The following is a 14,853-nucleotide window of genomic DNA, read 5'->3' on the forward strand; positions in this document are numbered from 1 at the left end:
TAGGGGCTCTGTTTTTATTTTCTATGAAATATTAATCTAAGTTTTCTTCTATTTTAAAGCTTGCATTGATCCATTTACGATTGAGTAATTCATTATTTATCCCTAAAGGATTAGTAGTGCTGGAAGGTGTGCTAATCCCGTTTTAAATTCGTTTACTGACTCGACAGAGCTTATATCCAGATTGTGCTTGAAAACTCTTTCGCATGGCTTTCTAAATGGACTAGACATAGCGTTTTTAAAGCGTGCAACACAGAACATGATTTTTTATTACTCTAGTTTTAAATATGTGACATATAATTCGGATTAGGACAATTTTCAAAAATTGTTTCCGCATAAGATTCAATTGGACAGAACTAGCTAGGATACGTGACGTATAATCTGACTTGAGGACTACTCTTGAATCTTATGAGGAATTGAATCAATTTTTGCACTTAACCTCTTTGATTAATTAATTGACCAAGATATTGGTGATTGATTAATTGAGGAGAAACTGAGGTGCCAAGGAATTGAAAATTGGTTGATTAAGATTTGTCGTGAACGATTCTTACTTGCTTGAATAGAGAAAACAAAGTTTAATTCTTCTAAAGGCTTAAGCATCCCCAAAAGCTTTTACTTCTACATCATATATATTTTCCTCCAACAATCACATGTGCTGCATCATGCAATTCAAAACCCTAGTTTCAAATTTCGTCAAGCTTTTACTTTTACAGCAAGTCTTCAAGATTTTAGCACTCAACAACTTCAGATTTTATTGATCTAATTAGTAGTTTAATTCGATATTTGCGCGCTTAATTCGCTAATCCTCGTAGGAACAATATCCACTCACCGTAGTATTACTTAAACAATCCAGTACACTTACTAGTAATATCCGTGAACTTCACTTTTTGCTCATCAATTATTCAACATAGATTGCAATGCAATACAAACACACAGGGGGAATACAGCCAGTAATGGCAAGTTGGCAACGAATAAATGGTGCATGATGAATGACCAAAAAAAAAAAATTGGTGCATGATGCACTTTGATTTTTGGACCACCCAATGTACTTCTTAAAGAACCATATAATTTTGGGCCTCGTGGGGACCAATTCAGTATGGCCCAACCCGACCTGAAAATTGTAATTCACCACACCTCTGCTTAAATTCTCCTGCGACACATTAACACTAGAAAGTAAAAACAGCTATTGCTTTCACGTTAACACATTTTGCAGGAATCTTACTGTCATCTGCAGATTAACGAGATAATTCTTTTTTTTTCTGTTAAGTTAACATGATGATTCTCTTAAAAACCACAAGATACATTGGATTCATATTCACTCCAAAAAAAAGGATAGACTGGACATGTCACTATAGCCAAAGAGATCTTCTACATTTGCTTTTCCAAAAACAGATAACCATGTCATTCTCATGGTGCCGAAATTCAAGAGCTCTTCACTGGCTTTATGATTCATCTGTCTCCCCTTTAATCTTTAGGATAGCTGGAACCGATCAATGATATATTCGAATAAGTGAAATTTTCTTCTAAATTAACATGGTATGCCCAAAGAGAGATTGCTGATACCTAATTCAGTACAGGCTTCTGAAACTTCCCGTGAACCCAAATCCTTCGCATGCACTTGCCTTTCTGGCGGTTTACAGATTTTACACAGCAATAATCAAGCTCAAGCTGCAACAGAGTTCATAGACTATCAAATTTAGCGAAAGTCAGCAGAACACATCATGTCAGAAACACCTCAGAAACTTGAGACACGAAAAAACTATAGGGAAGTTGAAAGATAGATCTGATATATTTAATACCAAAAGTTCTTGTTTTATATTGGACAGAAAGGAAAGAACAAAACAAAATTAAAGGTATGTTTACCTCGGTGAAGCCTGAACTCACAAATAGATCTCGTACAGTATCCAAACAAAAGAAATATGATCGTGTTCCATCCAATCGCATGTATTCCCTAAATCCAACTCTCTTATCTTCCTCAAATCGAAGCATGGTCATATCATAGAGGCCTGATTTCTTAGTTGTTAGTCATTGGCAACATATGGGGTTCAAAAGAACTAAATGCCAAAAAGATTTACAGAAATACCACAGAACTATAGATTTATCTCCTAAAAGAAACAGAAACATGAATAAATTGATTTGTTTGTTTAGTACCGTAGTCCCTAAATAAAACCATGTCTCCAGGATTTAACACAATAAAGCATTCCTTGATGAACCTTGGCATCCTTTCCAATGGTATTGCTGATAGGGTGAATATCTAGCATTACATCAAATTTTATGAAAAAGAAGAAACTTATACAATTCGAGGCCATTGATTTAAACATAAACACACTCATATTTCAATAATTAATTTGTAGAGTTAGAGATAACATTTATGCATATGTGGATGAATTCAGAAAGCTGGCCTAGAAAAACTAAGCATCACTGAGCCACTGAGGTAAAACAATCATAAACATCTAGAGACATTCAAATCAATGCATGCACGCTATTTAAAATTTTACAGGAGAAAAGTTCATACCAATGTTACAAAATCTACTCCCCCAATACAACATTCGCATCCTTCTAATTTAAATGGATTGGTAGAGTGCATTCCATTATCATGTTTGACATCTAGAGAGAAGCAGAAAGAATGGATATTATATGATGCTGGAAACACATAAAATACTATAATTAGCCGCAATAAGGTAAAGCATCAAACCTAACAAGCACATTGATGGTTTTTGCAAAACTCTATCTCGGCATGGGTTGCATACCAACCAGTTTGGGAATCCATCAGTGGAAACATCACAACAGAATGTACGAAACCGGTGACTAAAAGCCACAATCATGGCAGCACCTAAAATCTCCTTGGCCCTTTCAAGAGTCTCATCACTACAGTCGCATGCATAAACAATGATATCTTTGTTGGTCCTACACAGGCAAACTCTCATAAGAACGACAACACCAAGCAGTGTGCAATAATCCAATAGCACAAAGCCATAAACCACTTAAAGGTTTACATTCAATTTCAATCAGCAAATTCAAAAATTCATAAATTAATTCAAACTAACTCACTGTCTCTTCCCTTCACATGATCATAAAGTTGAGAAACAGATTAGAAAGTGCGATGTTTTTATACTCCTAAGTCCTAATAATAAATACATTAGTCTTCCAATTTAAATCAAAACACAGAGAATTGAATATCTCGACAAAAATGCATGAAATTGAGGCACGTGAAAGCCAATTCCATTTCCATCCATCTAGATTTAATGCCACAACTATGTGATTAATAATTTATAAATGCATTATAAAATTCTCAATAATCAATTGTTATTACGGCTTAGCGTAAAATAATTCTATTTTTAAGAAAAAAGAAAAAAAGGAAAGAGAACCGTAGTATTGGAAGAGCAGTGCTTCCATTGCCACAACCTACTTCCAAAAGCTTAGTGTGTGGAGCAGATGACACAAGTTCCGGGAACTCCTTCAGCAGATAGCGTCGCTCCTAGGAATGCAGTTATGAGTTCAGTTAACGAAAAGTGACCAAAAATAAAAAAAATAAAGAAAGAAAGGGGAACCTTGAAGGACTTTCCCGAGGAATGACGAACATGGAATCACTTCCATGCTCGCACGTCTGATTCTGCTTGTGATTTGGAGGGTTGAAAAGGAAGGAGGTGGTAGCGGAACGAAGGGTTAGATTCCACATCAGCTCTTACTTCTTCCCATTTGAAGTCCTTGCTGAAGTATTCTGTTTCTGCTTCTGCGTCGCCCGAACTACTCATTCTTCACCAACGCTCGTGCTGAGCAACACCCACACCAACTGTCATTTGCGCTACCAAAGCTTTTGCCGTAATTCGAAAAATTATCGAGTATTGTCGCACTGGTTATGACTAAAACTCATTATACATATTGTCATCGTCCTGGTTCTCCTGAAACCTGATAGAGAAAAAAAATGGTACACCGACTCACATTCTCTTTAATTCTGTAAAATTAAAAATTTAACCTGATTTTCATTTAATTAGGTTGAAAAGTTTTAATATAGGCTTAAATTTTGTGAATTCATTCAAAATAAAAGTGGAGTATCCTATTCTATATCATTATAAATTATTACGTATATTCAAGCAATTTTAACATCCAAGTTTATCCCAATGATTCAGAGTCATGCACTTCTTTTTTTGCTTTCTTCTCTGCTCGTGCTTCTTCTTCTTCTTCTTTTTTCAAATTTACGAATGCGTTTTTCTTCTTCTTCTTCATCACCCCTGATACTACGTCTTCTTCTTCTCCTGCTTTTTTTATTATTTTTCACTTTCGTTACCGTCGTTACCAATACTGCCATCTCTTCCTCCTCCTCTTTCTTCTTATTTTTTAATTAGAATTTCTTCTCCTCCTTCCTTTTCACCCTTCTCCTCCATCGTTATCATCATTATCATGATCATCGTCATTATCGTCATTGTCGTCTTCTTCTTATACATATCGTCATTATCATTATCGTCGTTATTGTTAATATTGAATTTTGCCATGTTGATGTTGTTGTCTGATCCAAATTGATTTTGGATGTGTTTTTTGCAGGATTCAGTCTTGTTTATGTGTTTATTTTTGAACTGAGTTTATGTGTCGCAATCATTATGTAATTTTGGTTCATTTCTAAGTTAATTATGTCGCAATTATTATGTAATTTCTGTTCATTTCTAAGGTAATTGTATCGTAATCCATTACGTAATTTTGGTTCATTTCTGACTTAATTATGTCGCAATCATTATATAATTTCAGTTCATTTATGAGTGAATTAAAGTGCATTTAATGACATTGTCTGATCCAAAATTGATTTTGGATGTGTTTTTGTTCATCATTCAATCTTGTTTATGTGCTTGTTTTCGAACTGAGCTTACGTATCACAATCATTATGCTAAATTTTGGTTCATTTCTGAGTTAATTATGTCACAATTATTATGTAATTTCAGTTCATTTCTGAGTTAATTGGGTCGCAATCCATTATGTAATTTTGGTTCATTTCAGAGTTAATTGTGTCGCAATCATTATATAATTTCGGTTCATTTCTGAGTGAATTAAGATGTATTTGGACTTGTTGTTCTGCACAATTCAAAAATCTTTCTCCTCACCTTCTACTACAATAACAACAATAATAGCAATAACAAAAGAATGACAATAAGAAGAAGGAGCAAGAGGAGAAAAAGGAGGAGGAAGAGGAGGAATGTAAAGAAGAAGAAGACTACGACAATGACGATAACGTAGCGCGTGAGCGTAAATGACTTGGTTGGGAGAATGCTGTGTGCGTATGTTGTAACACCCTATCACCTTAAGCTTTACCTCTAGTCGTAAAGCAAAGGGCGATAAAATGCCACGACAGTTCTAAGGCTCGTACAATAGTATATAATCAAGAAATATAATACACTAGAAGCCCGACGAAGGAATAAAAGCTCAAAGACGCAGAAAACAGAGGTCCAAAAGCGCAAAGTGTTCACACACGATAACTAAAGCACAAAGGTAGCCCGCAGAGTTTCGGCCGGCTAGTTATAACAGAAAACAACGGAGTTTTGAAAGTTAAAACAGATACATCCTGTCCCTCAAAGTACAAAAATGAGAAAAATAACTACATTAAAATGAACAAAATGCAAAAGAGAGCCATCATCTGCTCTGTCACCATCCACAAACTCACCGAGGTGGGTTGCGACCTGCATCTGAAAAATAACAACATATGGTATGAGAATTGGAGGTTCTCAGTATGGTAACAATGCCCAATAGATAAGATATAAGGTTTCGAAAAGCCAAAGGCAATCCTAGAACCTCAAACCGATATAGAAGACTACGACAATGACGATAACGTAGCGCGTGAGCGTAAATGACTTAGTTGGGAGAATGCTGTGTGCGTATGTTGTAACACCCTATCACCTTAAGCTTTACCTCTAGTCGTAAAGCAAAGGGCGACAAAATGCCACGACAGTTCTAAGGCTCATACAATAGTATATAAATATAATACACTAGAAGCCCGACGAAGGAATAAAAGCTCAAAGACACAGAAAACAGAGGTCCAAAAGCGCAAAGTGTTCACACACGATAACTTAAGCACAAAGGTATGAAAAGAGATCAAAGATACAAGATAAACAAGGAATTATCCGCTCATCATATATATATATATATAGCCAAAACAATACTAGTCATAGCCCGCAGAGTTTAGGCCGACTAGTTATAACAGAAAACAACGGAGTTTTGAAAGTTAAAACAGATACATCCTGTCTCTCAAAGTACAAAAATGAGAAAAATAACTACATTAAAATGAACAAAATGCAAAAGAGAGCCATCATCTCACTTAAGGGATTTTTAAACTAACAGATCATTGTTGCCCCATAGCCTTCGTCAACCTATCCTCCATGCGATCTGATAAACCACTATTTTATAGTTTATAATGTGTTTAATTGAGTGGTTTTATCATGATCTTTACCCACTTATTCTTATAATTAGCATGCATTTATATTTCCTTCCTAAAATTATTACATGATTGAAAACTTGCTTCCTAGAGACTTTTAATTATGTATTTTAATTCTTCTTTATTCCATTCGATGCCATGATCTGTGTGTTAAGTGTTTCAGGCTTTATAGGGCACGAATGAGTTGGAGATTGGAAAGGAAGCTTGCAAAAATGGAAGGAACACAAGAAATTAAGGAGATGACCAGCGAGAAGTGACGCGGCCGCATGGCTCACGCGACCGCGCGGATTGGAATAGCATAAGTGACGCGGAGGCATGGACGACGCATCCACGTGGAGAAGCAAAACACCGAATGACGCGTCCGCATGAATGACGTGATCGTGTGACGTGCGTGATCTGCATAATCTGCAGAATCGCTGGGGACGATTTCGGGCCCTATTTTGACCTAGATTTCGGCCCAGAAAAGCAGACTAGAGCCAGAGAACATGCAAAAACCAACAACAACATTCATTCCGTATAGTTTTAGTTTTTTTAGATCTAGTTTTCCTCTCCTCTAGGTTTTTTTCTCTCTACACATTCATAGTTCTTAGGAATCTTATTTTCTATTGCTTTTTGCATTGGGATTTTGAGAAGAGTTATTACCTCATCAAGACTTCGTCATTCTAGTTCGTTTTCTTTACTTGGCTTTACTCTTCCATGTCCTATAATTTACTTCAATCTTACTATTGGATTATTTTAGAATTTATTAATACAAGAGTTATTTTTATTTTTAATTAATTCCTTTATGTCTTTCTTTAATTCCCTTTCCTATGTTATGAATTCCACATTCACAATGAGTGAGTAGTTCCCTAACTTGATGGGGAGTTGATTGAAAGGAACCCTTGAGTTGGAATGCTCAAAGGAGAAATTGTAATTGGGTTTATTATTGGATTGCTCTCTAGTCACTAACGCCAGTCCTTCCAAGAAAGCGGATTGGGACTTATGAATAGAAACAGCATTCCAACTTGTTTGACTTTTCCTTACCTAGTAAGGGATAACTAAACAGAACAACCCCCAATTATCAATTAATCTTGAAAGTACTGCAATAAGAATAGGGCTTCCAACAAATCTACTCCTAGTCAAGGATTTTATTTAAATTACATTAATTCTCTGATTTAATTTCCTGTCATTCAACTCAAATTTTTTTTGAAAACCATCTGATTAATAAAATAGCACACTTTCCTGCAACTCGTTGGGAGACGACCTGGGATTCATACTCCCAGTATTTTAATTTTAATTTATGTGACACCCTTTTTAAATTGATAAGCGGATTTTTGGTTGGTTGAGGACTATACTTGCAACGCATATCTTATAACAATTCTTAACTCGCCAATTTCCGCCACGTCACGATCCCATCGCCACCGCCTACTGAGTCTCCTCAATCCCAACAGAAAACACAAGTAGTGCAAGCAAGTAAAACAAAAGTAATATATATATACAATAGATAATTCAATTAGCAATTAAACATGTTATACAAGTTGGCACAATGCAAGTAAGCAAAGCATACAAACACATAAGAATGCATATGAGGAATGCCTCTCCTATTGGCCGTGATATCACTTGTCGGTTTAACTGCCAACTCGACAAATCCTCTTGGGATGTTGCCTTTCGGTCACGAATAATTGGTACCCCGGGGATATAGTGCCCGGTACACTCTTGTGACTCAAAAGGATGCGAGCGGGATACTCTGCCTTATACCTCACATTTGAACGTAAACTGGATTAACCACCGTCCTTATGCTAGAACCGCAACCTCGACAAGCAGGATTAACCACCGTCCTTACTAGGTGCATAGTGACTTACCAATCAAATACATCAGAAAACATATCCAATCTCAGTGATCACTGTCATTCTCATCATGTCCAATAATCTCAATTATCATTTGTCTCAATACATCACTGATAAGAGAATTTTTGTATGGTTCGGAATCAATTAAAACTAGAATCAATTCGTTGGTAGCATAGTCCAAACCAACAATGAATTCTCAAGATCAAATGTTAATTCAAATTAAAGTAACCGAGATCAAGAGTAATTCAACCTCGGGTCGTTCTCCCTAGAAATTACAATGAAATGTACAATTAATGGCTATGAGAGAGAGCATGGGGGATTGGGAATGAAAGCAAGATAGCAAGAGATGTAAATAGCAAGGAATTAAATGAACATGCAAGAAAGTAAATGAAAGCAAGTAAAAGTCAAAGCAATAAAACTTCAAAAGCAAGAAACCTCTTGGCAAGTAATCGAGGACTAAGGCTACCTATCCTAGCCATTGACCACAAACATATGATGATTATGAAGAGTTAATCCTACTTAGTCAACCTTACATCGAATATAAGTCAAATAGGCATAGTTGATTTCAATCCCTAAGTCCTATGTCAACACTAAGGGGTCACATAGAGTCAAGGGAGACCAAATTAACTAACTACTCTAATATATCAAACAAGAATAGACATCAATGACTCAAGGATCACCAAAGTCATCAATTTCAAGTCAAGAGTAGAGAAAAAACTAAGTAAAAACTAAGCCAAGCATTTTATCAAACACTTGGTGTGCATGAGAATAAAATAATATTAAAATGCATTAAAATAAATTATAAAGCTACCAAAACAAGAAAATAACAATAACAACTAAAGAAAGCAATAAATGACATAGAAACATAAATTTGCATTAATTGAAAGTAAAATGTAACAAGAGTGTCATAAAACATAAATTGACAAAATAAAGGAAATAACAAGAGAAATGAAAAAGAACAAGAATCAATAACAATAAATGACAAGGAAAAGTAAATAGAAACAAGAATTAAAAGTAGAAATTATAAGAAATTAAACTAAAGAACCCTAATTCTAGAGAGAGGGGGGAGCTTCTCTCTCTAGAAAACTAACTAAAACATGTAAAAACCTAAACCTAAGTGCTCCCCCCTTCATCCTTCTTCAATTTGGCTTGAAATAGCTTCAGAAATGAGTTGGATTAGGCTTTAGAGGCCTAGAAATTGACCCCAGCGACTTGCAATTAATGACCTCACGTGCATGCACGCGTGCGTACGCACAGTTGCGCAAAATTCCTATTGTGCGTAAGCACGACATTTGGTGCGTACGCATCCTTGCACGAAGTCACCGTTGTGCGTATGCATGCATCACTGTGCGTACGCATCTTTGCAGCAGTTTCCAAACTCCATTTTCTTCATGATTTCTCCCCTTTTGAATGCTCTTTCTTCACTTCTTCAACCCAAACTTGCCTTGAAAACCTGAAATCACTTGACAAATACATCAAGGCACCAAATGGGATCAAAGTTAATAAAATTTAGCAATAAAAAGGCCTAAAGAGCATGTTTTCACTTTCAAGCACAAATTAGGAATACATCATGAAACTATGCTATTTCAATGGATAAATGCAAGAAAAGTCAATGAAATGCACCTAATTAAAGCAAATAAATACCATGAAATGTGGATTCATCACATCCCCACACTTAAACAATAGCATGTCCTTGATAAACCCCATTTCTAGGGTTTATCTTGTGTTGAATTTAGAGGGTTTTATCATCTTTTCCCACATTTATTCAATGAAATAGCATGGTTTTGTAAATTCTCCTTTAATTGTGCTTAAGAGTGAAAACATACTTTTTAGGTCCTTAATTGTTTAATCTTAATTCACCATGATTCTATTAGATGCCTTAATATGTTTGTTAAGTGATTTAAGATTTAGGAGGAAAATATTGGAACAAGGGAATGAAGAAAAACCATGAAAAAATGGAGAACTCATGAAGAAATGAAGGAATTGCAAAAGCTATCAAGCCGACATCTTCGCACTTAATTAACCATAACTTGAGCTACAGAGGTCCAAATGATGCGGTTTCAGTTGTGTTGGAAAGCTAACATCTGGGGCTTCGAAATGATATAAGATTTTTCATAGTTGCATCGCGGATAGATGCGCGCATGCGCACGGTACTCGTACGCGCCGATTTGCATGTGATTCATTAAATGCAAATTCGTGGCCAGCAAATTCTAAAGCCTTGTGGGCCCAATCCAACTCATTTCTGATGCCATTTAAGCCAAGGATTGAAGGGGAATTAACATACTTTACATACCTTTGATCATTAGTTTAGTTTTGGAGGGAAAGTTAGTTTTAGAGAGAGAAACTCTCACTTCTCTCTAGGATTAGGAGTAGGTTTTTGATCTATATTAGGAATTCTTAGATCTAGGTTAATTTCATGCTTAGATTTACTTTTCTCTTTGTAATTCTTCTCCTTCTACCTTTTTTCTCTCTAGTTTTGCTTTTAATCCTTTATTTTTATGTTGATGCATTTTTGTTCTTCCATTTTCCTTTAATGCAATTTATGATTCATGTTCCTTTATTGTTCATTTGATTTGTTGTTGTTTAATTCCTTGCAATTGAGTAGTGTAGATTTACTTTCTATGCAATTTTACTATGCTTTCCTTTTATGCCTTCCAAGTGTTTGATAAAATGCTTGGTTGGATTTTAGAGTAGAATTTTGTGCTCTTAGCTTGGAAAGGTAACTTAGGAACTCTTGAGTTGCTAATGTCCAAGTGATTGACGATTGGGAGCCACTAACTCTAGATCTCACTAATTGATTTGGAGGAGAACTAGGACTTATGGACTTGGATTGATATATCTCACTTGACTTTCCTCTACTATTAGTTAGGGGTTAACTTAGTGGGATTGATCCTTGCCAATTCTCATGTTGTGGTTAGTGATTAGGATAGAGATCCTTGACCACCAAACCTTGCCAAGACCTTTTTAGCTATTAGTTTACTTCCTTGTCATTTATCTTTCATGTCTCTTATCAAAAACCCCAAAAACATACAATTCATAACCAATAGAAAGAACACTTTATTGCAATTTCTAGGGAGAATGACCCGAGGTTTAAATACTTCAGTTTATAAATTTTAGGGGTTTGTACTTGTGACAAACAAATTTTTGTATGAAAGGGCTATTGTTGGTTTAGAAACTATACTTCGACGAGAGTTCAATTGTGAAATTCTAAACCATCAAAAGTCTATTCATCAGTCCTCATGCTATACCAAAGGAAGACAAGAAGGAGAATCAATAATTATTCAATGTAACTAACTATATGCAATCTACCTATATGTATGTAACTATACTATCTAACTATATATATGTATTTAATTAGTCTAATTAAATCAATTTCCAAGAAAGCATCTATACACAATCAAGGGCTAAGCAATTATAACCAAATTCTATTCACAATTAAATTGAGTCATATAAAATAATTTAACCAAACTTGCAAGATAAGCAATGATCATAGGTGGAAATATAGAATTGAGTGATTGAACCCTCACCGGATATCTGTATGCACTCTAGTCACTCAAGTGTTTAGGGTCAATCCACTCAATTCTCCTCTAATCATGCTTTCTAAAGTTTGTTCTTCATCTAACCAATCAACAAGTATTTAATGTACATATGCAAAAATCATGAGGTCTTTTCAAGGTTGTAATGGGGATAAGGGTAAAGGTAAGGATATATATATATATGGCTAAGTGAGCTTGCATTTGAATCTTTGATTAAACTAAATTCTCACCTAACACATACACAACCTATAAAATTCTAATAACAAGCTTAGCTACCCATAATCTCACTTTTATATACATACACACACTCATGCATTAAATTCAATTCATCACATATGCATTGATTCTTATTGAATTTCTCATTGGGGTAATTTTGTCCCCTTTTTATTATTTCTTTTTCTTTTTTTTTAACATAATATATACACCAACTCATCAATGCATATGGGTTCGATAATATTACATGAGCATGTACCCAAATTCCCAATATTTTTCAACAAAGAATAAAACACATTTTTATCTACCAATATTCCCAAATCTTCCCCACACTTAAACATCACACACTCTCACTACCTTAAGCTACTCAAAGATTCAAATAAAGGACATTTCATTATTTTTCACTTAAGGTTAATGATGTGGCAAAATAAAAAACAAAAAAAGGTTAAAAAGGCTCAAAGTGGCAAACAAAGGTGAATGAAATGGTAGGCTATTTGGGTAAAATAGCTATAAAGAAATGATGGCCTCAATCATATAATTGCATAAATATACATTAAACAATGGATATATAGAATTAAACAAACCAAAGATTGTAATCATAAAGAAGAGCAACACACAAGAATGAAATAAGTGGTCCAATAATGTAACCACACAATAAGGCTCAAAAACTCACAAGTTGTGTGTTCTTCAACTCAAAAACCATATTCCACAATGTATGAATCATGCAAGTTTAAAAAAAAAAATTTCAACTCAATTCAATTTGAATTTTAATGCCCTATAAACAAAAGGTAAGCTTCTTGGAAATTTCATTAATTGACTAGCATTTAGTCTATATATGTATATAGTGTGATTGGATGGAAAAAGCCAAAAATCCTAAGTTTAATTCCCAATTTCAAACAAACCAAAATAGCAAGTGTATAGAAAATCAAACTAGGTGCAATCATCACATTATCCCAAATCACAATCAAGACGAAAAACCAAAAAAACATATGAACAAGCCAAAATTAAGAGCAAAATATCAAAATATGCATAACTACTATATAATACTAAGTTATGTACAAGCAAAGTTAAAAAGTGCAAAAAGCTAAGAAAGTGCAATAAACTAAGTAAAAAGTTTCTCAAAAGGATAAAATATATACAAAGTACCAAAAAAAAAAACATAAAAAGAAACTACACTAAAAGTGTTCAGAAATGAAGATTGTCACCCAAAATGCGCTGTTGAAGTTGGACAACCTCCCCACACTTAAAATGTAGCACTGTCCTCGGTGCTCATGATCATGCGGAGTGGAAGGAGTTGCCACTGTGTCACCATACAAAAGTGGCTGCAAGAGTGATGGTGGTGCTAAAAAGGAAAGAGCTAAGTCACAAAACAGCATATGAAGTGAAAAATAATAAAAATTTGAATGGAAGCATATATGAGAATCGAATTAAATCAAACACAAACAACTTCCAATCAAATTCAGGACATGGGGAAAGCTAACTTGCTTGTTCTCAAAGAATAAAAGAAGGAAGGAGCATTGTTACTATGCACAAAGAGAAAGAAAATAGTTAAAAGTTAAAGGTTAATGTTAGTTGAAAAATAAAAAGAAAGTTAAAAGTTAAAAGTTAAAAGTTATGTTAGTAAAAAGGAAAATGGTTAATTGAAAGAGAAAATAAATGTTAAAGTTAGGTGAAGGAAAAGAAAAGTTAGTTGAAAAAGAAAACAAAAGTTAAATGTTATGTAAAAAGAAGGGAAAAGTTAGTAAAAGAAATGGAAGAAAAATCAAAAGTTAGGTGCATAGTCACAAGTTCCTTAATTCCAAAAAGTTTCAAAAATTTCAAGACAAGCAAGCTTGTATTCACTTCTCAACAATTCAAAATGCCAAAACAAGTGATGCACATGTATGTGTATAGCACATAATCAAGTAAATATCAATCACAAGTAATTGCCATGAATTAAAATAATTTGGTGTTGACTAAGTTAGAAATATAAAGAAACAAGTAAGCCAAAGAACATTCGAACACCAAATTTCAATGAGGTTTGAAGGTCACAAGGTTGAGATAAGAGTTGAAAATTTTATGCACTATGTGACTAAAGGTAATTTGGGCATAGAGAAAATGAACCAAATTAGCCACATAGGTAAAAGAAATCATCAACCTTGTGAGAGCAAGCAAATGAGGCTCAAATTTAAATGAAAACCAAGTTTATGGTCAATTTGAAAATTCACTTGAACTATTCAATGCATAGAAGTAAATTATCATATAAACAAGCAAAGAATGTTATAAGCATGACCAAAACTTGTAAACAAGTTCTTGAGGAATTTTCCAAAACCTTTTGGCAAATATGATTCTATTTACACAGAAATCCGTCAATTAGAATCTTGTTGCACCAATTAACAAAATGTCTATTAATGAAACAAGGTTAGAAAAAATCCTGCAGCATTTCAACAGTAAATTGGCCTATTTTCCAATTTCAATCAATCAATCCAAATTCCATATGAATGCATTACAATTAAACACAAAAACCAAATATGGATCCATATGAATTGAGCAACTAAGCTAACAAACAGCAACAAAACATCAATAAGCAATTCAAACCAAGCCAACCAGCAACAAGCAGCATTCTTTTTCTGAACATTAAACAAAAGTAATGGCCTAAACCATAGCACCAAAACAGCACAATGAACAAAAGTAATGGATTCAGACAGCATTCTATTCATTGAGTTTAGCAATCCATTACAAGTAATAAAAATTCAAACAATTATACATAGCTCAATCCAAGAATGAAGTTCAATTTAAAATAAGGACTCAGCAGTAATGAACAAATAATGGCCCAAGATACAGCCTCAAAACAGCAATAATGAACAATCCAGTAGCAATAACA

General features: G+C 34.4%; 1 protein-coding gene across 1 annotated transcript; it reads right to left on the reverse strand.

Annotated features, from left to right (window-relative positions):
* On the reverse strand, nucleotides 1,220-3,075 carry LOC107615646 (methyltransferase-like protein 6). Its single transcript, XM_021111719.1, has 5 exons — nucleotides 2,693-3,075; nucleotides 2,513-2,604; nucleotides 2,149-2,251; nucleotides 1,861-2,003; nucleotides 1,220-1,665 (listed from the first exon to the last, which is right to left on the reverse strand). The coding sequence occupies exons 1-5, from the start codon at nucleotides 2,922-2,924 to the stop codon at nucleotides 1,561-1,563; spliced, it is 675 nt and encodes a 224-aa protein (XP_020967378.1). The 5' UTR covers nucleotides 2,925-3,075; the 3' UTR covers nucleotides 1,220-1,560.

Source organism: Arachis ipaensis, chromosome B09, assembly GCF_000816755.2.
Source record: "Arachis ipaensis cultivar K30076 chromosome B09, Araip1.1, whole genome shotgun sequence".
NCBI lineage: Eukaryota > Viridiplantae > Streptophyta > Magnoliopsida > Fabales > Fabaceae > Arachis > Arachis ipaensis.